The sequence below is a fragment of the Leptodactylus fuscus genome, chromosome 5, assembly GCF_031893055.1.
Source record: "Leptodactylus fuscus isolate aLepFus1 chromosome 5, aLepFus1.hap2, whole genome shotgun sequence".
Taxonomy (NCBI): domain Eukaryota; kingdom Metazoa; phylum Chordata; class Amphibia; order Anura; family Leptodactylidae; genus Leptodactylus; species Leptodactylus fuscus.
The window spans coordinates 118,697,435-118,723,928 of NC_134269.1; the positions used below are offsets into that span (position 1 = coordinate 118,697,435).

Here is a 26,494-nt window from a genome sequence, read left to right on the forward strand (position 1 = left end):
CACCTTGTTTGTTCAAGCCCAGTTCCAACACCATGTAGGGCCCATCCACTTCTTCTGGATCCTCCTCTCTGGATTTTTTCCCACCCCCATGTTTAGGACAAGGCATTGCTTCCACTCCCTCTCCCTCATTTCATGGGTGTAAGGTGAATTTCTGCCATGCGGTTTTGAAGTCACACAGTGTAAGAAATGCTCAGGTGTATCCTGCAGCAAGTATTTTGTTGGACGGCTCATTGACAACTACAACTGGACAGTGTTGCCAGTGACAATGACACCAATATCGTTGCTGTAGTTGGGTGTGATAACATATTGTCTCTGCATGGCACATGTTCTAAATTAGGTGGTCTACCACTTTATTTAGATATATACTGGCTTAAACGAGGTGCTGTTCACAGTTAGAAAAGAGTCTGCACATTTCAACTGTTTTTCCCTGGTTAAAACTCCCTGCTGGACTTGCAGTGAAATGATCTGCCCTTACACCACATCTGTGATGTTCCAACTCAAAGGAATTCCATCTTAGACTGGATGGAGCATCTGTGTGAGCAGCAGAGGGCAGTGAATGATTACTGCATGCAGCAGACCAAGGAACAATGTGTTATTTTGACATCGGCTTTTGGAAGCTCATGAAGGAAGTGTGCCCCTTTTGAAGTGCTTTGTGGAGGCAAGCAAATTTGTCAGCAGGAACAACTGCAACATTAGTGATGTCATACCTATGTTATATATCTTACAGGAAACACAGAAATAGAAGAAGAACAACTTCCACCACTTGATCACCAGCATTGTCTTTGGTGGATGCAAGAGGAACTGGAGGAGGATTAAGAACTAGGTCAGAGACATTATTGTGTAGGGCCTGTGACTCCTATACTGAAAGAGGAGGAGGAGAAGGAAAAAGGGGTCTTGATATGCCACAGCTAGTAGAGGGGATGGGCCCTTCACTATAAAGACAAAATGGGGGAATTGTTCCCTGCCTTCCAAAAGAAAGCAAAATTACCAACTTAGTAGGATGTATACTGTATACCCAGCTTGTCGCTGGTTTTAGGAAGGCCACTGCATGTACCAGTTGCATAATTGCCCAGGTGGCCTCTGCCATCTCCCAATCCACTATACTCAGTCAGAACGGTCGAAGTCTTCGGTGTCGGTCAGGAAAGGGGGGCCCATATCAAAAGTTCGCCATGGGGCCTCGCCATACCTAGTTACGCCACTAACCTGTATGGAATGATGAGACCAATGATGGAAGCCACAGCATGTTTGTATAAAGTACCTTGGCATGTATCAACCATTGAATGCATGGAAATAAATACTGTGCTGTATTTTTTATTGTATGCATCTGTATTAAAAAATGCAGCAGACCATCTTATAGAGTAGAAAAAGTATGCTGACATATACTAAACCAGCTTATGCCAAAAGGCCATTGATTTGGCACACACTGGGTGCCTGGGGCCTGGTAAATACACCATACATGTTTACATAACAGGATATTTAGTTTTTTCCCTGTTGTTTACTGCATATTCTAAGGTCGTATTCATGGGTAATCTGTTAAATGTCAGCTCTTTTACCATAAAACTTGATGATAGAACATTCTAAAAAGATATAATGAGAAGAAATTTCAGGTCCATACCTTCATGGATCATGTGAAAATATCATGAACAGTAGAATTAATCAAAATAGCCCCATAGACTCAATAATAAGCATCTTTTCTTTCTGCAACAAACCCCATAGATCTGTACACAACGCCCACAATGATTAGGATCTCCCGCTGTGCCCTTCTAAAGAAGACTATTTTCTTCAGTACACTACAAAGATCTTTCCATTGAGGGTCACTTAAACTCTTTTTACATAAAGATCAAACTGGGAGGGAGACACCAAATACAAGAGCCATTAAGAATCAAAGAAAGGAATGCCAAGCTAAAATTCAACAGAAGTGATCTTTTGATCTTCAGAAGACTTTAAAGTTGAGTTCTGCTATTTGACACAAAATCTGACATCTGTTTTTCGATATCAGAAAAAGCACTTCATTGCAATACTAAAAACATTTGTATTTTTATTTTAAGTGGAAACAATGTATTTAATTAAACTAAAGAATGAAAGTCCTCTGACTACAGAGAACTTAAGTATATAACATATTAAACAGTACTTAAACAGTGGAATATCCAGTATAGAGTATTCGAGTAATCTCCTGGAGTACACAAGGCTAATAATATAAAGTAAAGAAATGGAAAGCATCCAACTGCAGGAAGTCCAATGATTTCTAATTCTCCGGTTATTAAAAAGAACGACTATAATGTTGTCCTTTCATTAAACTAAGCCAAGCATGAAAACGTTATCCATGACACTCAGGCTGGAAACAAATAATCTTTGTAATGCGCAGCAACTGAATTTAGGAAGCCATGTCTCATAAAATGTCTCATCTTCAGATGTTTTACTAGTTTAACTATGTATAAAACTTTATATTTGGCCAGTTTCATTAGTTATAACAATAATCATGCTTTTATCACAAAATTCATCATCTTTGATTATTATGGCACAGCAAGTTTTTCACTCCTAGTTTTTGAATAAGGTTTTTTTTTTTTTTTTTTTTTGCTTTTTTTAAGTAAACAGGAAGGTATTAACCTAGCCATACAGTTTTGACAGCTGTTTGTCCAATTACCCCCTGGCTGTTCTGAATGGGAGGAGGGGAGAAAATTGCCTCTAAGCATGTTTGGCAGGGTCTTAACGTCCCTGAAAGCAAATGAGCTACATATAGAGCATTATTTAAAAGAGTTGTCCAGGATGAAGGTCTTATGGCCATAAACACTTGATTGTATATTTATGGGCTATTCCAAGAATATAAAAACCTTAACCCTGTATGCTTTATACATCAAAATATACAATAAACATAGTGAACCTTCAGCTGGCCGTGCGCTGAGCTCTGCTACACGTGAGATGCAGCAGAGCTGGCCGTGCACTGAGCTCTGCTACACATGAGATGCAGCAGAGCTGGCTGTGTGCTGAGCTCTGCTACACGTGGATGCAGCAGAGCTGGCCGTGCACTGGGCTCTGCTACACATGAGATGCAGCAGAGCTGGCTGTGCGCTGAGTTCTGCTACAACTGAGATGCAGCAGAGCTGGCTGTGTGCTGAGCTCTGCTACACGTGAGATGCAGCAGAGCTGGCCGTGCACTGAGCTCTACTACACATGAGATGCAGCAGAGCTGGCCGTGCGCTGAGCTCTGCTACACCTAACATGCAGCAGAGCTGGCCGTGCGCTGAGCTCTGCTACAACTGAGATGCAGCAGAGCTGGCTGTGCGCAGAGCTCTGCTACACCTGAGATGTAGCAGTGCTGTTTCAACACTGCTACATCTGAGATCAGACCACAATGGAGACTGCTGTGGACTGATCTTAGACTCCGCCTCCTACGGAAGAACCAATGTTGATTGGCCGAATGCTGTACACTGTATGGCATTCGGCCAATCAACGCTGGTCAATGCATTCCTATGAGAAAAAGTAAGCTCCCGCATAATGCAAGCTGACAGGGATCCCGACTAGCATATAATGGGCTGCCACGAGATAGAGCCCCAAAGAGCTGTTTGAGTAACATTCTCACCTAAATAAAGGTAATCCCTAGCTAACCCTGCCAGTACATCTATCCCTGTCTCACAGTCACATAGTTCTCAGTCTCATATGAACCGAATCTGAAATCCACCATTCATATAAAGTGGAGGTCACCTGATTTAGCCAGCCAATTACTTTTTCCAGGGAAGGTGGGAGGGGATACAAATTTTTAGTGCGTTTGACGCATGGTATTCGATTGGAATCGAATATCTCGAACAGCCTGATAGTCGATCGAATACCAATTCGATCGAACGCCGTTCACTCATCTCTAGTGCTTATACATTTTTGAAGTCTTTCTAGTATTCTAAGGATAGAATCACATGTCCAGTTCTTGTGGCAGTTTTGGTGCAGTTTTTGATGCAATCTTTGACCCAAAACACAGGAGTAGATAGAAAATACAAGACTTGCCTATCCTTCTTTTATATTTTGCCTTCATTGTATCCTCTCCTGGCACTGGCTCACAAAATCTACATGTGTATTTCCAGCCTAAAGAAACTATTTCTATGAATTGGTAATAAAACTGTGTCGCTATACTTCAGCATTGTGATCAATGTATCCACCCACACATGACTTATTACAATAAAAGAACTGAACTTCTAAATGAACAGTTAAGACTTTGTTCAGATTTGGCATGCCTACATTGCTGTTCTCTACAAAGCATTATCTGTTCAGCAACATGTAGGCTACAAACAATACACAATGGCTCCAATTATCAGCACTGACTAAAGAACTATAATTAACAAACACCAGACGAATCTTATACATTCACATCACTACCAAATATGACAAACCATATTCCAACTTGAAGGCAAGAGCAAGATCAAATAGATGGATGGATTAAATTTACTGGTCAACTGAGTGACATTTACGTCCTGGTAGAAGAACACTTCATTCATACGTTGTTTAAAAACACTGTGTACTTAAATGCATTCCTACGCAAGGGATTCATGATTTGTTTAGTTACTGATTTTAGGAGAGACTTCTGGGGTGGGAGAGGGGCACAAACCTAAAGACTAATGAGCTTTTTCAGCTCCATAATGAAGTTTGCATAAAGAAAATGCAGCTTTTATGTTCTTCTGGTTAATCCTAGTGACAATGATGAAATACTCAACTAATTTCCCAACTAAATCACAATGTGATAAGATCCTTTGATCTTCGGTCACCATTCAAATTCCTAAGATATGTGTACTAGGCATGTACCCTCATATGCTTATGTACATCAGACTGTGGTAATGGTTTAAACTGCCAGAACAAAGTTCAATGCAGTTCTTAAACAATAACCAGGAGAATTTTTTTATCATACAAGGGTATATTTTACTCTAGTCGATGACTCTCAGCGTGTATTCCTTGCTATGGCAGCCAGGAGCCTTCTGAAAGCTCTCAGTCTAAGACTTAGTAATGTTGTATTACTACTCAGCTTTGCCTCTTGAATCTCTAGCTAGTGACACTGTATGCCACAAGTGATCAAAAAGATTGAATAAAATATGGAAACATGGTTTTTCATGCCCAAAGAAATAATATACCTAAAATTCTGCCTTGTTTAATATGGTTGTCTGAATAAAGTACCATTAATAGCACAATATAAACCCTTGACTAGAGATGAGTGAACCTCTGAAGAGTTTTGGGTTTGGGTGGCTCAGGTCCTACATTTGTTTCAGGTCAAACAACTTTGGTATGAACCATAACTTAAAATGGCCTACAGTGCATAACACTGTCAGGGCTCCTATGCTCCTATTTATGCAATTTCTAGCTCTCTAATGCAAATACAGCCAAAGTTATGTCAAAGTGAAAGTGACATGTATGTCTTTGACGACCATGACATGTATGTCTAAAGACAACCATATGTTAGATGTACATGTGGCCTATGTGTAAGAGCATAGGTAGAAAAAATAGAACAGTTTTGCTCACTTTCCTTGCCATTGCAACTTCCAAGTCTATTTTGCCAAATGACATGGTGAAACCTATTCATGTGAAAAATTATCACATACCAAGAATTTATTGTTTGGCAATGTAGAAGAAAATTCCCACACGGGAGATGATCTTGTGTAGTTGCTACCACCACGAATCCACCACTCTCACACCATGAGCTTCTCCTAGGACTGTACCAGGCAGGCTTTTGGTATGTTGGGCCAACACAATGGCTGGAGTTGTTATCATTACTATCACCACTGCCACCAGCCTCTTCATCTGGTGTCACCCTGACCTGGTTGTTGGGTCCTCTCCATATAAGAATCATCATCATCGGTAATGTCATCGTCTTCACTGCTTTTGTTTGACACATCATGTTCATAGGATTCCTGCATACTCTCAGAATTTCCACTTCTAGATTACTCTTTAGCTCCCCTACCAGAATGACTACCAGTACCAACCCACTGGCACTACTACCTCCACTGCCTACAGCCATGTCTTCCTTCTCTGCTTGCACACAGTGCTGATTGTTCTTATCCAGCTCATCAAAAAAACGAGGAAGGGCGGGTTCACACCTGTGCCCGAACTCCGTTATGCAGGTTTCCGTTTTCTGCCAGCAGAAGATGGTAACCTGCATTCACTACCTGCCGGTGAGCACCTGTGAACGTTTTGTGCTCTCCACGGCGACACCGTTTGTTTTTTTTAATCGGACACAAAGTCCTGCATGTCCGACTTTGTGTCCGGTTTAAAAAAAAAACTGTTTCACGGCTCAAAAGAATGGGTTTGAAAAGTGCCTGCCGGTTTCCATCTCCTGCCCAGTTTCTCGGGCAGGAAACGGAAACCTGCATAATGGAGTTCGGGTGCAGGTGTGAACCCACCCGAAGACTGCTTTGACTAACTGAAATAGGTTTTTTTCTCAGAAGAAAAAACTAAATGCTTGAAATGTTGTGTATACAGTATTGACAGTACCAACAGTTGTCAACTGTCTCAGGAAATGGATGAGAAGAGGGTATGGTAAAGGCGTGGGGTTTGGACAAAATTAACCCCAAAGTGTGAGGTTTTTGGGCATTCCTGTTTGGAAAAAGAACATCCTGGCTAGGACAATGATTGGACTAAAACGCCCAGGACTTTGCAGACAACTATCTAGTACTTATGCAGACTAATGCATTTCTATAGTAACAAACAACAAGCAGATCCTTGCTTTTGACCTTGCAGTCATATTATATTCTACATGCAAGAAGTAGGATACAGATAGATGATATATAGAAGCATAGCTACCAAATCACACTACACAGGTTTTATTGTCTGTTGCTATGTAGAGGAGATTTACTATTAAGATCTAGAGTAAATACGCCTGTTTTCATAAATATTAAATTATTCATTAATATTTGCTTGCTAGACATATATATATTATTATATACAAACAGTTAAAAAGTTCAGTATAAATTACTTTACTTTCAGTGATGTAAAAATTGGATGTTATTTACCTTGGCACTCAATGTCTGGATTACCCCAGAAAAGTTCCTGGCATTCACTACAGTTTCTGCCGCCAAAACCAGGCATGCAATGACATTGTCCAGTAAACTGTAAAAGTCATAAGATAAATTGTGTGAGTTTTCCATACCTCCACAGAATATGTGCACTTCATATACAAAATATTAGTCAAGTGCTTACCTGATTGCATGATGAACCCAGAGAACGGCCAGGATCGCAGCCACATTGCTCACACCCATTTCCACTAGCTAGATTCCAGGTATTTGGTGCGCAATGGTCACAGCTCTGTCCAATCACATTGGTCAAACATGGACACTGGCCTGTGGTAATATTACAGTGACAACTGCTGTCTCCCTGGCAGTAATCTTGGTCAGTACCCAGGTAATTACAAACACACTCTGAAAAATCAAAGAATTGTTATAACAGTTATGAAAAAGATACCAAGTACAGCGATAGTATATTAGTATTACATTGTACATAATGGATTCTAGGGTTTTGTCAGGTTTCTTCACCTTTACCAAGTAAATTGGTGTAATAGGCTATACTATTCTGCCATAAAGGCCAAAAGATGTATGACCGAAAGAACAAGAATATAAGTCAGAAAAGCCTAACCCTGAACTTTGCTAACGTTTCAAAGTTAAGTATTAATTCACATGTTGTGATTCCTATGCCAAAGAGAGTAGTAGCAGGAAATTGGAATAATATCCTGGTCCTAAGAAAAGGAAATAGAAATAGACAAGTTTTCTAAAACAAAGAATCCAAAAGGGTAGAAAAATGTTAGAAGTAATATGCTGCACCGAAGATTCATTTGGAAAGGATGAAGACGACGAATATAGCAGAAGAAACAGGCTCCAAACACATAGAATGACACTAGAAAGTTCCATTTCATACAATGAAGAGGATTCCTGAAAATAGTTGCATTACTGATGTACATGTCTGTATTTATCAGTTGAAAAAAAGCTATTTTGCAATACCAAGCACTTTTCAGTGTGAGAATATACTACTGGATTTATCTCAGTCTGCACTGATTTACACTTGGAATTATGGCAGCAATATAAAGCCCAGAAAATCGCTTTAACTACTTGGGTGTTATATTTTGGGGGTTGCCTTTGAAAACACTATAGGAGGCCAATACTGTGACATCCAGGACAACAAAAGCTAATCTTATCTGAGAGAAAATGACTAAGGTATCAATTCTGATTATATACATTAACTGAATGGATATCTCAGATAAAGAAAAATAAAACAAAGTTCTCACTTTTACAGTCCTGATGATAAGCATTTCCATAGTATCCCAGTTGACACTGCTGACAGTTCTCGCCCTCTGTGTGATGGAGACATTTCAAGCATACTCCAGTGCGTTTGTCACAAGCAAGTGGATCTGACATATCTATGTTATTGTTGCAATTACATGGTTGACATGTTCCTCCAATCTCTTCTGGATTTCCAAAATAACCAGAGCTGCACTCATCACATCTAATACCTAAATGGGGAAACATAAATATTGTTTTACATCTATACTTATAGTTGTCCATTTTTTCAAATAGTTATAGTTGTCCATTCTTTCAACAGTACATTTCATTATACAGTACATTATTCCTGCAAATCTGTATCTGGACAAAACCCCCCATGGCATTGGAAGTGGATTAACGGGATCCAGGAATTGTGTCTTACATACTGTAAATGATTACCTGTATAGCCTTTGTTGCATGAACATATGACATACTCAGTTGAAGGATCTTTGTAACATCCACTGGCAAATTGACGTCCACTACCAGGTCCATCAGGGCATGGGCAGGGTCTGCAGTGATCACCTGAGCCTAATCTGGGATCACCATAATACCCAGCTATACACCTATAAATAAGCATATAAACTATTAACGTACATTTTAAAGTAAACATTCTAAATACAACTAACATTTATGACTAACCACTTTGCCAGTCCAAATTACATCAAGAACAATTGTAATGTGGCAATATTTCCGAGATTTTCTGACATTCCCTCTTTAATCAGGTCAGTTGTTCTAAATTATGTAGGTGGTAAAGACTTAGCCACTCATCCGCATTTCAAGTGTGTATGCCATTCGCATTTTTCATAGATAGCATACATATCCATTAATTTCAATGTATTCATCCAGATGTTCATTTTATTCACGGACCATTGGCCAGTGGACAAATTAACTGAAGTCTATGGGTCCATGAAAAAAAAGAATGATGTGTGTCATCCGTTTTTCACCGACTGACAGACATAGGGCAGGTTCACACCTGCGCCTGGTCTCCACTTTCAGGTTTCCATCTTCTGCTCGAGAATCTGGACAGGAGATGGAAACCAGTTTTCAAACCCATTCATTTGAAAGTGTCCACCCATGAGCATCCTCTGCCTCTCCATGGTGAAACCGTTTTTTGGAAATGCAGGACTTTGTCTCTGGTTAAAAAAACAAACAAACAAAAAAAAAACGGTTTTGCCGCGGAGATCAGAAGACGTCATGGGATGGACACTGACTGTTGGGTTTCCGTCTCCTGTCGGCAGAAGGCGGAAACCCAAAAGCGGAGATCAGGAGCAGGTGTGAACCTGCCCATAGTAAGTATAGGAATTTTTTTTTTTAATTTAGCTCTTTTCAGAAAAAAAAAAAACAGATCAACCATGGACAGCACACTGGGCGGGATTCTGTCTAAAAATATTACAGATACTGTCTGCAATATGCAGCCTTGTGAATACAGTGCAAGACAAACAATGAATTTATCTTCACATATTAAGCATTTACATACCAGCTCCCCCCCCCCCAATTTAAGCTGGCCACGAGGATCTTAGCTGTGGCACCAAGGTGCATAAATTTATCTACATTCAACAACTGCAATAAGGAAATAATAAGGAATTGACATTTATATTGCTAAAATTAAACAATTAGCTATGATTATTTCATGTCTTACCTTTCACAGCTGTAGCCTTCAGTATGGTTTCTACAGTAAGTGCACTCTCCAGTGAGTGGGTTGCATTCTTCAGCATGTCCATTACATTGGCATTGTTGGCAGTTAGGAAATCCCCAGTAACCAGGCAAACATTCATCACATTGACGTCCAAAGGCACCATGAAAGCATGGGCATTGACCCGTCTCCGTGTGGCAAAATGCATGAGTAGATCCTTTCAAGTTACACTCACAAGCTGTAAATATAAAGGTTTAATCAATCTGATATCTTAAAGTACATGTTGCTCAAAAAGAACATAAAATATTGTGTGCCAAGTGTTAGAGCCTTTTTGCATTTTTTGGCATGAACTCAATTACAATATTTACAAGGAGTTTGTTTTTTCTCCCCGTGGGAGTCCTATATGGGACAATGATTGACAATGTCTGTAAAATGCAGCCTCTCTGCTGCCTGAGGAGAACTGTAGAAAGGAGCACCCCCCTAAAAAAAATACAAAAAACCAAACCCACATCTTTGGTTGTGGATCACTTGGTTGCCCCTTATTTGGCCCCAACACAGCATAACACCCCAATTTTTTTTTGGCCCCACACAATATACTACCCCATATTTTGGGCCCACAACATGGTACATGACCTCTGTTTTTTTGGCCCCCCTACATGGTATATGACCTATTTTTCTGGCTCCTCACACAGTATATAACCCTTTTTCTGGCCCTCCACATAGTACATGACCCCTTTTTCTTGCCCACCCCCGAGTATATGACCCATCTCCTCTTTTTTTTTTTTTTTAACACTCGCCACAGCATATGATCCCCCTATTTATGGCTCCAGCATAGTTTTTGAACTCCTTTTATACCCCAAGTATATGACCCTTTTTTTTTTTAAATCACACACACAGTGTATGACCCTCCTTTTCCACCCCACCCTTACACAGAGTAGCTGCCGATAATTTTTACTCACCTGTTGTAAAATATTAACACCTGTCCACACTCCTGTCATGGCCACCCTCCGCTGCTGCTTCCAGGTTGCGCTGTAGCCAGTGCTGAAGGATGCTGGGGTACTGACTAGAGGCGGAAGCAGCTGGCAGTCAAGACAGGAATATGGACAGGTGAGTAAAAAATATCGGCAACAGCTTATTACAATACTACAATAAGTAACTATTGATTTAAAAAAAAATGCCTCTCTGAGTTTATTCCGTCGCCTCAGTTTGCCTCATGAAAGGTGCACCCTGGCTGCTTGGCCCTATAACAAGGGTGCAAAATAGATAAATAAATACAAATCTCGTGTGTTTGGCCAGCTTGGGATGTTGCCCATTGTCGTTGCAGTTATCACTCATTTCTAACAATAGTAAAGAAGGTTATAAATATAGTTTGTCAATAGATAGCAGTAATAAAGGATCACAATTATCAGTATGTGTAATAATACTTACGTTTACATCCATTAGGTCCAAAGCCATACGTCCCTGGGGCACATTTATCACAGTTCCTGCCAACAACATTTGGGCGACATTGGCACTGTCCACCATTGGGGTCACATACAGCACTCAAGGAACCTTGTGGGTCACACTGGCATTCTGGGTAAAATGAACACAGAGAAACTGTAAAAGTGCTGTTACTCCATGACAACAGTTCTGCCTATATAGTTGGGTATTTCCTTTTTTGTGTGTCACTGCACACCATTGTGTCTTCCACCTGCAAAAATAATTCTGCTAAACTGTGTTTCCAAATATAGTTCTGGTTTTGCATTCTTTAGTCAATTCTTTACTCTTTATGCTTTTTTTTTTAAGCTCATTAAAAGTGATAATATTATTTCAAAACTATATGATTGTAAAGATAAGGGCATATAAGGGGGAGTTCACACAGAGTAATGTGCCGCGTGATGTGGCACGTATATGGCGTGTGAGACTTTGTGGGCTGTATATGCTCCCATTGATTTCAATGGGAGCCTGGATCGTATATGCCGCGTTATTTTGCGGCCGTGATTTTGCGGCTGCAAAATCACGGCCGCAAAATAACGCGGCGTATACAATCCTGGCTCCCATTAAAATCAATGGGAGCGTATACGGCCCACAAAGTCTCACACGCCGTATACGTGCCACATCACACGGCACATTACTCCGTGTGAACTCCCCCTAAATGCTAGGGCATAGCACTGACTGCAGCGGGCACCAATAGACCTTTTTAGAGCTTAATGGAGCCATTCAGAACTTTTAAATGATAGATTCATCACACTGTCATGGCTTGTGATATAAACGGCAGTCATGATGGCAGAGAGTACAGGGCCTGCATTTTCTTAAATGACCAGACTAATATAGTTTCTTGATGTCAGATACCTTATGTATTTGTGAACAGAGCACATAAATACATACCCAGGGCACCTTCATGTAGAACTGCAGAAATACTGAAGAGGAAGTCTTTGCAGACCTCAGTCAATGGGGTTTTCACAACACTTTGGCTATTTTCAGCACATCTATATCTCATGAATGTCTGCCAGGCATTGCTGACATCTTCTCCTGAACCTCCCGTGCTGAATAAGTCAAGGGACTTGACATGGGGCAGCAAAACAATCTATGGAAATGAGTTTTACAGATTCAAGTTAAGATTATGTTGGCATTACAGGTTACAGAAGCACAGAAGAGTATCTTCATAGACTAGAATTAAGTCTAAAACCACTATAAAGTATAGGCTTCAGACTCAGTAAACATGCTTTACAGCTTCTCAGCAAACCAATCTACTTCAAAGCAAGTTATACAAGGCAGTAGCTAGAAATACCATGTAAATAATCCCATGTAAGAAAAGCAACAAATCCCTGACTATGGTACAGCGCTGCGGAATAAGTTGGTGCTATGTAAATAAAATTTATTATATTATTATTATTATTATTATTATGGTTGTACCATTTATAGACAGCTCAAATAATGTCAATGATACATCTTGATCCTACACATATAGTTATATATATATTTCACTAAAATCAAAAGTATATACTAATTCATGAAAATACACTCACAGAGTCAATTAATGTATAAGGATTCTCCACGTTCGAGTTAACCGAATACCGAGGCAGTTCCAGACGTATTGTATAGTTGAGGCCTTTTTCAAAGCATATGGGACGTGGAAGGACAATATACCTAGAATTACAGAACAGAACACATTTTATAGCATATATGGCTTTTGTAACTTTATGTACAAAGACTGCTTATATAGTTTGTGTAGATATAACATTATACAGATATAACATAATGCAATTTATGTACTCCATTTGTTTCCTTCAAGACAATAACCTACAGACTTCAAGGTACAAGCATATTGTTGAGAAGTTTTTGACCAAAATTACTGGTTGCCGCAGCTATTGTGTACAATTGATGTAGGTATCAGTTATTATATGGCTACACTACACTTCAGATTGCCCAAATGATCATACAGCCAACAACTACTTTCCAGACCCCACATACAAATGTATGCTTGGCCCTGTCAAGTACAAATGCATTCAGAACAGAGAAAAGGAAATAAGCTGCCACCGGACATCTCTGATGGCATCTAATTTTTCCTGAGGACATAAAGTTTAGATATGATAATATCCTACTGCCTGCCTACTGCTAGCAGACATCACTGTATATTATCCCTGAGAACAATGGCATTGTGTACAATGAAATCCAACTCTCACCCCCAGCATTTGTTGTCGGAGCATGGTCTAGAGGTCCCCATACACATTGAACGGTTATTTTGAATAAATATATTGCTCCAATAGAGTCTGCTATCAATCCTGGCATTTTATTTAGACTAAGGTATCTTCTCAAAACCAGAGGATCTTTACTGGATAGACATGTAAATGTGGCCAGAAAATGAGGTCTTATTCCTGTCCATTTTGCGGTCCATGCTCACTGACATCAATGAAAGGGTTGTGTGTTTAATTACAGCCTGGCTACCTAAACACAGCATGTTGCCTTAAATTCATGTCACACCCAATCACCTGTACATGACCACTAAGGCTAGTGACTGACTACAGCAGTCATATGGGGAAATATGGTGTCATTGGTACAGCTCAAAAACGGAACACTGGTGCTGGGAACCAGGAGCTGCTCTTAGTATTGTTGGGACTAGGACAGATGAATATGGCTTTTTTTGTTATTATAACCTCTACCCTTATTCCATGTTAAATTTAAATGGTAGATTTATTAAACAAGTTCAAAGAGGGCCTGGACGCCTTTCTTGAAAATAAAAATATTACAGGTTATGGACTCTAGATTTTAAAGACACGTTGATCCAGGGTTTTTATACTGACTGCCAAATTGGAGTCGGGAAGGAATTTTTTTTTTTCCCCTGAAATGGGGCAATTGGCATGAGCCTCATGGGTTTTTTTGGTTTTATTTGCCTTCCCCTGGATCAACACTGTAGGGATTGTAGGGTTATAGATTGGACTTTATGGACTGATGTCTTCATCCAACCTCATCTACTATGTAACTATGTAACTATGTAAATCCCTTTAAGTGATGAATTTCGACTCACCGAGATCCTGGTGGTAATGCCACATTTTGGTTGTCATCACTGGGCACAGTGTTACCACACCTGCTGCTTGTAGGGATTTTTCCTGGACGTATAACTGTGATCACTGCCTCTTCCCATTGCTCTGGAAGCTACCCCCCAAAAAAACACCAGGAAAACAGATTAGAGTGTTGTCAAAGTATTGTAAATCTGGAAATATATATATCTGGTTGACAGCATGAAAGGTAATACTGACTAATTCCTAGGTTTTAGTACTGGCACTAACATTAACACAGTGATATAACTGTTTACCTGAGGTTCATAACGAATCAATAAATCATACTCCATAGAGGTCGGGATATTGGTGATGTGAAATTCCAAGTATGCTCCTTCTGGAACTTGAGCAAAACCAGGTCCTGTCCAGGAAGGAGTGCGATCTTGAGGGAGCAGCCTCTCCACAGCTCTTACACCCTGTTGGAAAACATCAAAGAATAAACAATGCTAATAAATGGAAACCAGAGCTTCCCACCCAAAAAAATAATACTTACAGGTCCAAAATCTGCATCCTCAGCTTCATAGATGTAATGGTCTAAAGAGATAAAATAGAAGCCAGATTGCACGATATTGCACTGGCGGCCAATCATGTGTGGTCTGCAGCGACACTGGCCAGACTCAGGAGAACAGCTGCAAATAGCAGAGAACAAGCCTTAGAAAACTCATTTACAGTAACAGTAAGCCATAAAATAAGATGTTCAGGGAAACTATCCGGAATAGGCAGCTGCATTTTATGTCAGCACTATTTTTATAACTTACATTTCTTGACATTATATATCATTTACTTGACATGATTAGAGATGAGCAAGTAGTATTCGATCGAGTAAGTATTCTATCGAATACTACGGTATTCAAAATATTCATACTCGATCGAATACTACTAGCTATTTTGCAGTAAATATTTTATTCAGAACCAGCGTTAACTGGCCGAATGCTATACAGTGTATAGCATTCGGCAAATCAACGCTGGTTCTGCAGCAGGCTTGCTAGTCGGGAGAGCTGGCAGCTTGCTGTTACGAGGGAGCTGACTTTTTCTCATAGGAATGCATTGACCAGCATTGATTGGCCAGTGTACAGCATTCGGCCAATCAACGCTGGTTCTGCCGAAGGCTCGTCTGTGAGGAGGAGGAGTCTAAGATCGGACCACAGCAGTCTCCATTGTGGTCCGATCTTAGACTCCGCTTCCTCACAGATGAGCTTCCGGCAGAACCAGTGTTGATTGGACAAATGCTGTACCAAATGTTGTACTGGCCAATTAAAGCTGGTCAATGCATTCCTGTGACAAAAAAGTCAGCTCCCTCGTAACAGCAAGCTGCCAGCTTTCCCGACTAGCAAGGACGAGCCTGTTGCAGAGCCAGCATTGATTTGCCGCAGGCTTGTCTTTGCTAGTCGGGAGAGCTGGCAGCTTGCGGTTACGAGGGAGCTTACTTTTTATCAGCGCAACTGCAAGCGCTGTGCAGTTAAAGCGCACAGACCCCATAGAATATAATGGGGTCTGTGTGCTTTAACTGCACAGCGCTCCTCCTAAACACTCTCCTCCTGCTACTCGTGGACTTGGTGACTCTCTTTTAGTCGAATAGTGGTTTCCCCTGAAACGAGCATTTTTCCCATAGACTATAATGAGATTCGATATTCGATCGAGTAGTCGAATATTGAGGCTCTACTCGAAACGAATCTCGAATATTTCACTGTTCGCTCATCTCTAGACATGATATATCATTTACTAAATACTAATTTCACAATTATTGGAAAAGACTTGATAAAGCTGCAACTTATTTCCCAGCAACAAATTTATTTCATCTATCTTGTATCTATGTGCTATATATTCTGAGATGCTGAAGTTTGCTCTTTTATGCCCTATTCTGTCTCTTAGGGTAAGGCCCCACATAGCGAGGCATAGATAAATAGCGCTACATGCGGAATTCCAGTTTCTATTTTGCCTATATGGAAAACACCATTGTTTCTGTAGGTATAATTGACATGCTGTAATTTACAATAACGCTATGCTTTTTGAAATTGCGCCATTTCCACTGCAGATATTTTCTGCAATTTGTGGAAAGGAATAACCAGAATTCCACCCACTTTGTAGGTATTATAAAATGCTATGGTTTTTGCCAAGGTATTTCAACCGCAGCCAAATCATGGCGTTTTCACATGTTCCAACTGCCATTTATCAGTTTGCAAGTATTACAATCCAGTGGTTGCCTGCTTTACAGCATGTACATGGCATACATTGCCCTGCTAACCAGGTGGCAGGTTACAATATACAAGTGAAAGATTACAGGAGAGGAATTTAAGCTCTGACTTACTTATTGTCAAATGCACCACCACGGTCACAATCACAAGGCCGACAACCATCCAAGTCATTGCTCAAACCCCAGAATTGAGGCTGTACAGAAGAGATACAGTGTTGTTAATTGTATGGTAATAGTAATTGTTTCATTGCAAATACAAGCTGTCATTATGTACATGCTTTGTATTTATACTAGTAATCTTACAAAGGTTACAAACCAGCAACTCATAAGAGCTATTGCACTATGCATTTCAGCCATGCTACATTGCACTTGCTGCAGAGGAATTACATGCAAATACCTCAACCTATTACTGGCAATATTACTACACTTTCTATCTATATGTAAAATAAGCCAGGAAAAACAGCTTGAGGTCGGCTTGCCAGCGGTCAGTTTAAAAACTCATTCATTTCAATGGGTTTTTAAAGTAAACCGCCAGTGTCCGTATGCAGCCGCTCCGCAGTGAAACCATTTTTTTTTTTTTTGCACAGACATAAGGTCCTGCATTTTCGATTGTGTGTCCGTGAAAAAGAAAGAGAGGCTGCATACTGACACCGGCGGTTTGCTTTAAAACCCATTGAATTGAATGGGTTTTTAAACTGACCGCCAGCAAGCCGTCCCCAACTGTTTTTCCTGCCATTTCAGCAGAATCACAGCGGGCGGTCAGTGGCGCAAGTGTGAATGCCCCCTTATCTCTATACAGGTGTTACTATTTATTGTAACATATCCGCTGATAATAATGAGACAGAAAGCCAACACCATGAGGCTCAATGGTCGCAGTGAAAACTGCAAAATGAAGAAACTGCAATTCTTAAAAAATGTTTCACTTGCTGTAAGTAACTCTTCATACGGGCGCAAAATTACGCGGCGTATACGCTTGTTACTCCCATTGAAATCAATGGGATCTTTTTGAGCGCGCAAACTCTGACACGCCGTATACGTGCCAGATTGCGCTCCACTTTACTATGTGTGAACGCAGCCTAAGAGTATAGCAATGGATGAACAGTATTTAACTAAGAAACATGTTTTAGTTAAGGTTAATATTACCATGCACTGGTCACACTTCTTTCCTGTGACAAATCTCTTGCAATAACAGTTGCCATCTTGAGCGTCACAGGAATTACCACCAGGTATTGTTCCCAGAGGACTGCACCCACAAGCTTCAAGAGAGAGAAGAATATTATATGAATGAACAGCTCATAAGTAATATACTATGCACCAATCGCTGGGAAACATTTCTTACGTTGACATCCATCTGGGTCTTCAGCACTTAGCTCATAGTGCCCTTCCTTGCACCGGTCACACCGTTCACCTTCTACATTTGCTTTACAACGGCACTGTCCAGCAATGAGGCCAAATGAAAAGTCGGTATAACGGTCACATATTCCTCCATTCTGAGAACCAGCAGGGTCACAATTACAAGCTGAAAAGAAAAGCGTTTTCATAAATGTATTAGTTTTGATATAGCACCAATATACTCTGCAGCTTGTATCCAAGTGACAATACAATTCTTCTAGGAGGAAATACATCAATTGTAACTATTCTAGGCCAGCAAGCTGTTCTTAGAGTATATCCTTATAAAGTCATATAACACTACCCTTGATGTATCAAGTGTAATAAAAGAAACAATAGCTGCTATGAGCTTCAAATGATGGAGAACTGCCAGAAAAAGGGAGCAAAACAAACTTTGTTTTAACTATGATACTTACGATGACATATATTTGGGTCCCGGATGTCTTTGTCTGGATGCTGATAGAAGAATGGCTTGCACTGTTCACAGTTCCGACCCATTGTGTTATGCTGACAGTCATCACATACCCCACCGCTGCTATTCCCAGTAGACATGTAAACAGCCATGTCAAAATGACAATGTGTTGAGTGTTCATTGCAATTACATTCTGGAAAATAAGCCACAACATATACATTATATAGAGCATTACAACCAAAAGGACACAACATAAGACAAAGAAAACAATAAATGCTCAGAGGCCTATATGGCTAAGAATTTAGATTACGTGACTGACACTGCAACCTTGTAAGACATAATTGTTTGCGAGGCTTTAGGCTTTTGGCAGTTCTAAACTTCTGAACCGCCGAATGGCCATAAATGACGCTCTTTTTTTATGTGGTCACTCACTTTTACAAGCATTGCTGCTCCGACCTTCTGCTGGTCTCCAAGGCAAATCGTGATAAAAGTCCATACACTGCTCACAATTCAGACCCTTTGTGTGATGTCTGCAAACACAACGGCCATGGACCTCAAATGTGAGAAGAGAGTTTTGTTATAGGAAAATGTTTGTCTGAATATTTATGTTACATTTTATTGTGTGACCATAGCAAATAAAAATGCATCTTAGCTTTCCAAGGTAAATAGGAATACAATTGTAAATCACAATACTGTTCATCTGTGATACTGTGGTCATTCTAGCACTGACTAGCAAGTAGATAGGTGGTGTCGCTAGATGGAAGCCACTTTCTGCATTGCATGAATCCTATACCTTGCTAACCACTCCTTGTCCTGATGTTAGATCACCCTGTTAGTCCTTGATGATCTATTGTGGACTAATGGTGAAGTCCCGTTTTAACAAGCAGTGGTGTATTTTGCATTTATCAGCCGGTTCATGCTTTTAGTGGCATGCATCGATTTTCCTATAAAACTTTATTAAAGATGTAGTGGAGCTTTACTTGTCTCTTAACTATTTGGTGTTCCATTGTGCATTGTAATAACAATCTAATACAATTGGCTTAGTCTTAGTCTAAAGGAAATTCACTACTATAGTGTAATATCATGTGTAGGCACTGGGAACCAAAGGTCTGCGGTCACTGGTGAATCTTAATAATGATGTAGAGATCGAATGTTGTGGCAAAAAACAGGTTTTATTGTGAGACAGATAAGAAGCACGACGCATTTCGGACCACCACGGGTCCTTTCTCAGTGCAGATAGTGCTGAAAACACCGGGCCAGGTCTATACATCTTCTCTCTGGTTTTCCGGTGTATCGCTAGTTCTACTGCCACTCCCACCTGGATTTTTACTTAAAAGTGAATATAGGGGTTGTGACTTCCACAACCTCTTCAGTTGAGAGGCCAACTGGTTTATCTATTTAATATATACTGTATCTCATCTAAATAACATTACGTATTTACTGCATTTAGAGCACTCGGTGTCTCTCCTTTGTTCTTCATAGTGTAATATCATGATATATATGTGCCAAATAAACTGAGCACTGTTGTATCACGTGGAGAATGGAGATGGAGAAAATGGAGGAAACAGTCATAACATGGCAATTTGATGCATGGCACAATTTACAGGGTAAATTGGGTACAGAATTTTTCTAATTGATGTAATGATTAAGATTAAATTCTGTTTTACATGAATGATATGACACAAAATTAAATCATTTTCATAATTACCATTCCTTCAACATTGTCGGCGTAGCCTTTAACTGGCGCACATTCACTGGCATGTCCATAGCAGAAGCAATTCCCACGAACAACCATGTCATAAATAGCATAGTAATATTTCTCTTTGATTTCAACTCTTGAATCTAATAGGTTGTCGCCCAAAGTGTGAAGCTTCAAGAATTTAATTCTCAAGTTTGTAATTCTTAATAAACCTTAAAGTAAAGCACAAAGATACCCAAAAATAAGGCACACTGAATGTGAACACAAGTCTATGAAATGCTGTAAAAAATATAATGTCTAAAACACATCCCAGCAATTACATTTTGGCTGGACATTCATACTGTGACAACCACACACAGCCGGAACTCTGTCTGCCGAGGTAGCAGATTGTCACACATTATACAGGAAAATCGTGTGGCCAGGTTTCAGATGTATGTGGTTATCACCGTGTAGAAATCCAGTATCTGTATCCAAGTCTGGATTTGCTGTATATATTTATTTAATACTAAGAACCATATTCTTGTGTCTTGTAATCCTAGTGATTTGCAGACAAAGTCTGGTATATACAGTGTAAACCGTCACTGAATTGTCCTAAAACTCAATGAAAAAAGTTTTAGGAAAGGAAAAAAGCAAATGCGTGCTGGATCATTGTTCTAAATATTAATAAAGGCAGAACTGTATCTAGGCTTTCCGTCACTAAGGTGAATGTCACTGCTCTTACTCGGTGGAATTTAATTTTTATAAACAATCCAAGAGACTTCAAGGAACAGAATTAAGAAATATAATGTGGGTGGTTAGCTCCTAAAAGAAGGTACAACTTTTCATAGAGGCCCATTTACACTGAGCAATAATATTTTATAAGTGATTATAATGATAACTGGTCTATCTGAATGTAGAAAAACTGCATCATTGCTCTTGATAAGCCATGTCACGGTAACATCATGATTGGTAATTGTAAATGCTTTTTCCGGCAAGATTTCCAGAAAGCATTACTGCCTGCTGCTAAGCTCTATTGAGACAGCCTTGCTAAATAACTATGAGAAGGTGTTTCCCCTTCCCCTGTCAGTAAGGAACAGCCATCAGATCTTCATTGTACAGCTTTCCCAACCAATGATTGCAAGTGATTTGTAACGGGACATAATGCCCATAATGCCATAATGCATACCCCTAAAATCAATAGGAAATACATTACAACACACATACTGTACTGTTACTTACTTTTAATTCTAAGACTGTAAGGATCGTCAATGCGAAATGCTGGGTCTAAGACACGATAAATAACCTACATTATGATTAAAAAGTGTAATAATTAGAACCTGAATAACTCTACATAACACATCAGCATACAATAAAAAGTAACAAAACAAGTACCTCTCCCTCAGTGGAAGGCTCAATGTCAGAGTATCGTGAGTCACAGATAATATCGTCAACTTTTTTCATTGGGCCAACTGAGATTCCAGGGAAGGAAGACTCGCAGTCATATGCAAAATATCTATATACGTTCCATGTTTTCCCAAAATCTGAGGATCTTTCAATGACCATGGCAGCTGGGCGAAAAGTCTGCAAAGAACAACATTTTTTATAACATACACATCTGCTTGTAGACCATAACTATTAAAATGTGAAGTGTTTGACTAACATTAAAACTCTTGGCAAGATACTCTCATATATGAAAGCTTGCCAAAAGCACAAGAGCACTCCTAACATGTACTACGTGAAGCAATAGAGCATGGTATGTACATTACAAAGCATATGTTATTTCCTGACATCTGTTTGGATCTGAGACACGTATTCTGTATGCAGATGTTGTCCCTCGGTAAACACCCAGAAAGAGAATTACATTAGTATACTCCTTCCATGCTAACTATATGGAAATCATTTTGTGGCACAGATGATGCCGCACATATCACAATAATTCTGTTCCGAAGGCATATCTGCTCTGTTAGTTCCTCTTGAATGGTTGCAATGTGTAGTACATGCTTGTCTTCACAATAGGCCCTTATACTGTACAACTTAATTGCATACTAGTGGCTATTGTATCCACAAAGAGAAGTCATGGATTCCTAACCTTAAAGGTCATGATGAGATGAGTGAAATGGAATTCGGCTTCAAGATCCAGCTGGATGGTGACATTTTCCAGACCTTTGTAAAGAAAATAGAAATATATCTCATTCTCTATAAACCAAGTGATTAAACCTCATTATATTCTGAACATCTTGCTTAAAGGTGCAGTGCAAGGAACAGTGACTTTTATGCCTAAAATAAGTTTATGATTAACTGCAAATGTAGATGAAAGAGATTTTTGCATGGTGCACATGTACTCCCTTTCCACAGGATAGATAATACATGTTTTATTACTGGGGCTCCACTGCTGGGACCTTCATAGGCAATTACTGTGGGGGTCCTGAGTTCAGCTGTTCCGACTCCCATCTCACCAGTATGACCACAGTGAGAAGTTGGCTTGGTGGTTGAGTTGTGGCACCATTTATATTCTATGGATCTTATGGTGTCTAATTTGTATGTCCAACACAATATAAGTTTCCTAAGCTCCCTCCCCTTTCTAGACTCTTCAAAATAAGGTGCAAAGAGAACTAATATAACTGGCACATAGAAAGTACACCAGTTTTTGTGGCACAGAATTCTGGAGCATTAAGATTAGTAAATCTCCCCAATTAACCATCATTAGAGAAAATGTACAGACAAGATCCCAAAACAATTTATATAGTATATACTGTATATACGAGGGGTACTCAAAAGTTTCCAGAATGAGGCTGCTGCGCGCACAGTTTTCGTAGTACGCGATTCTGCAGCTAGTTATTTGTTCAACCACGCTTTCTCAGTCAGTGTGCCAAGCGGCGTTGATGCGGAAGGTTTCGTCTACCCGCAGTGAATTTTCTTGCAAGAGCTGTTTTGTCCAGCCGTTGTTTTTCTTCATGGAGAAGTTTTATGAGCAGCGCGCGGCTGTGACGTTTTGCTTTCTGCTCATAAAAAAAGCATCGGAAACTGTTCAAATGTTGAAGACCGCTTACAAGGATGACGCTATGTGTCAAGCTCAAATTTACTTGTGGTTCATCCGCTTTAAAAATGGTAAAATATCAATTGATGATCAACCGCGTTCTGGACGTCCGTCAACTTCCCGAATGGACGAAAGTGTCCAAAAAATCAACGAGCTCGTGCGTGAAGATCGACGATGAACCATTGAGGAACTCGAAGAGTTTTCTGGAGTGAGTTGGAGCTTGATTCAGCGCATTTTATCGGAGGATTTGGGCATGTCACGGGTAGTTGCAAAGTTTGTGTCACAGCTCTTGACTGATCAACAGAAAGAGTGTCGCATCGAAACATGTTGTGCCATGAAAGAACATGCCGAAACCGACCCAGAATTTTTTTCTAAAATTATTACGGGAGATGAGTCTTGGTGCTATGCTTACGACCCGGAAACCAAACAACAATCAAGCCACTGGAAGACGCCATCCTCGCCCCGCGCCAAAAAGGCTCATCAAGTGAAGTCCAATGTGAAGACATTGGTCATTTGTTTTTTTCAATGCAAAAGGGATTGTGCACTTGGAATTCATTCCAACAGGTCAGACCGTCAAGCAGGTTTTTTACTTGGGGGTTCTCAAGAGGTTGCGCAAAAGTGTACGTCGAAAAAGGCCCAAAATATGGCAGTCTGGTGATTGTTTTTTCTACCACGACAACCCCAGCCCACAGCCCCATCTCGGTGACCACTTTCATGGCAAGAAACGGCATGGCTGTCTTGCCCCACCCACCCTATTCACCCGATATGGCTCCCAGTGACTTTTTTTTATTCCCACGAATGAAGAGGAACCTCAAGGGGAAGAGTTTCGCCGATGTGGAAGAGGTGAAGAGCAAAACGATGGAGGCGCTTGCACACATCAAAGTAGATGAGTTTAAAAAATGTTTTGAACAATGGCAGGCGAGATTTGACAAGTGTATTTCCACTAAAGGAGAGTACTTTGAACGAGATTGAAGGAATTTTGTACAAAAAAATAAATACACGCTTCAAAAACAACTTTTCTGGAAAGTTTTGGGTACCCCCTCGTATAGCCAGAAGTCAAACGGCTGTCATAAGGTTTAGACTCTTTATATAATAAACCACAATAATTTACCATTTTCTGACTGCCACCAAAGATCCAAGCGATTTGGGTCAAATGTAGTGACTACATTTTCTATCCGATGACTTTCTGCGTTAGTCTCAGAGTCATAAGGCGTTCTTGAATCACAAATGAAGCATTTCTTTTCATCCTAAAAAGAGAATGTATTTCAGTTTTTAACTTTATGCTGACATTAATCTGACCATACACATTAGATGTATATTGGACATACCACCAGACAATAACATTATATTCAGTCAGGAGTGTAACTTGAGGGGATGCAGTGGCACCAGGGCCCAGGAGCTTTAGGGGGCCCATAAGTACTGGCATCAGTATTGAGATTGCAGCTTCCATATGGCCCATAAGCCAAGGGGATCCATAGATTATTCAACTTTAGTGTGGTTAGGATAAACTCCTTAGCTACTGTAACCATCACTATCAAGAATTCACAGTACAAATAAGGTAGAGGGCCCCGGACAAAAGATTGCATCGGGGGCCTACAGGACTTTAGTTATGCCACTATATTCAGTATGCTCATTTTCTCCCTTTATCAGCAGCTACAGGCAACCTGAATGTTGTCTTTTATACCTATGCAGCAGGGCTTACAGTTTAATAAAATAACGTGGGCATATTTGGATCAAACAATTAAGGAGCCAAATCATATTTTTGGTAATTTTTATGACAATTTTAGTTGTTATTTGTAGACCTGTTCAAACTGTTATAGAATATAAGCTCTTGTGAGCAGGGCCCTCACTCCTATTCTTTGTCACATTGTAACGTCTCATATTGTCTGTTCATATGGCCTCTGATTTGTAAAATGCTGTAGAATATGTTGGTGCTGTATAAATAAAGCCATTCCTAGTAGTATTACTCTCCAGTAAGCATTGCGTTATCCTTCATAACACGGGTGCAGCTCTAAGGGGTCCAATGTTAGCAGCCACTACTAGGCCCTGGACCCTTAGGGGTCCTAAAGGTCCCTCTGCCACATAAAATATATTACTGTTCTAAATGGTACAAGGTAGGTAAGGGTGCCAATACAGATTCTATACTGGGGTCCAGGAGATTCAAGTTATATCTCTGTTTGATTGTTTTAGTTAATTCCTTGATTTAGGTAAAGCCCGAGGTTGTATACTTGTGTCCTAACAAGATACTGCACAACTGAACACGTACCCTCTTCCCTTATTATCTACTTCTGCCATGAGAAAAATGTTTGGTCCATTATAATGAAAGATCACTAGGTCACAAATAATCTACTTCAACTGACCCTCTGCTGTGCTGCACCTCCCCCTGTCCTGCTCACCACACCATGACCAGCTTTATCGCTAGTCTGTGTTACAGAAACTAGAATGAAGTGCTTTCAGGGCAAAGGATATACAAGCTATTCATAAGAAAATAAAAAGACTATAAGTAATAGAGTTCTAGTTATAAGTCACAATGAGAAACAATACACATTGGTAAAGGCCTTCTACCTGAGAACTGAAGAGGCATCGGATTTACCACCACAGAGAAAAAACCTCTGGCTCAAGTCAAATGACTCTGCTTTATAAACTGGATACAGTGACACTTTCCCATCAGACTACTCATTTAGGCTAAATACTCATGTAGCGAAACGCAGCAAAAAAAAAAAACTGATGCAGAAAAAAACATGGCGGAAACATTGCGGTTTTTTCGCAGCATTTTGCATTTGACTTTCTGTCCTTATTATACCAATTCTGAATAAATGTACAAATTTGAAAATGAATTTACAACGTTTAGGAAATGGTCTCTAGACTCTGATTTTTTTTTGACCCTTGAAATTTTAATTTAAGTATTCCAGAATGTGCTTCAGAACAAAGAGTCACAGTTCAGAAATCTGGTGTTATGCCTTGCAAGTTTTATTCATTTGGAGCAACAAAATTAAAACTATGACATAGGAGAACTTCTACAATGAGAAAACCAAACGTTTCTCAGCAGCCACTTCTTTGGCAATCTGTATTTTCTACATCCACCAAAAAGAAATATACTGCATTGATTAAGATTAATTCAATAACATAACATATCTGCATCAAATAAAGAGTTACATTCAACACGTGTGAGAGTCATGTATCTTTTCAGACAAATGAAAAAGTTATTCAAGGAATTAATGCTGGTAAACTGTTTAATTCTGAACTCCAGTCTCAAGTAACATCTTGAAACATAGCAAATTCATTTAGGCTATAGTATAGTAATAAAAAGTATGCTAAGGGTTAAAGCCTG

General features: G+C 39.8%; 1 protein-coding gene across 1 annotated transcript in view; it reads right to left on the reverse strand.

The window, feature by feature from the left end:
* LAMB1 (laminin subunit beta 1) overlaps positions 1 to 26,494 on the reverse strand; it is a 46,803-nt gene that overhangs the window by 14,380 nt on the left and 5,929 nt on the right. Inside the window, exons 4-24 of the mRNA XM_075274082.1 lie at positions 24,275 to 24,410; positions 22,216 to 22,289; positions 21,519 to 21,707; positions 21,366 to 21,429; positions 20,157 to 20,359; positions 18,881 to 19,001; positions 18,453 to 18,641; positions 17,987 to 18,166; positions 17,791 to 17,903; positions 16,762 to 16,841; positions 14,947 to 15,082; positions 14,711 to 14,869; positions 14,423 to 14,550; positions 12,924 to 13,044; positions 12,283 to 12,481; positions 11,344 to 11,487; positions 9,922 to 10,153; positions 8,682 to 8,845; positions 8,249 to 8,473; positions 7,171 to 7,388; positions 6,984 to 7,080 (exon numbers count right to left, since the gene is read on the reverse strand). Coding sequence (XP_075130183.1) covers positions 6,984 to 7,080; positions 7,171 to 7,388; positions 8,249 to 8,473; positions 8,682 to 8,845; positions 9,922 to 10,153; positions 11,344 to 11,487; positions 12,283 to 12,481; positions 12,924 to 13,044; positions 14,423 to 14,550; positions 14,711 to 14,869; positions 14,947 to 15,082; positions 16,762 to 16,841; positions 17,791 to 17,903; positions 17,987 to 18,166; positions 18,453 to 18,641; positions 18,881 to 19,001; positions 20,157 to 20,359; positions 21,366 to 21,429; positions 21,519 to 21,707; positions 22,216 to 22,289; positions 24,275 to 24,410 — 3,172 coding nt within the window. The remainder of the gene's footprint in view (positions 1 to 6,983; positions 7,081 to 7,170; positions 7,389 to 8,248; positions 8,474 to 8,681; positions 8,846 to 9,921; positions 10,154 to 11,343; positions 11,488 to 12,282; positions 12,482 to 12,923; positions 13,045 to 14,422; positions 14,551 to 14,710; positions 14,870 to 14,946; positions 15,083 to 16,761; positions 16,842 to 17,790; positions 17,904 to 17,986; positions 18,167 to 18,452; positions 18,642 to 18,880; positions 19,002 to 20,156; positions 20,360 to 21,365; positions 21,430 to 21,518; positions 21,708 to 22,215; positions 22,290 to 24,274; positions 24,411 to 26,494) is intronic.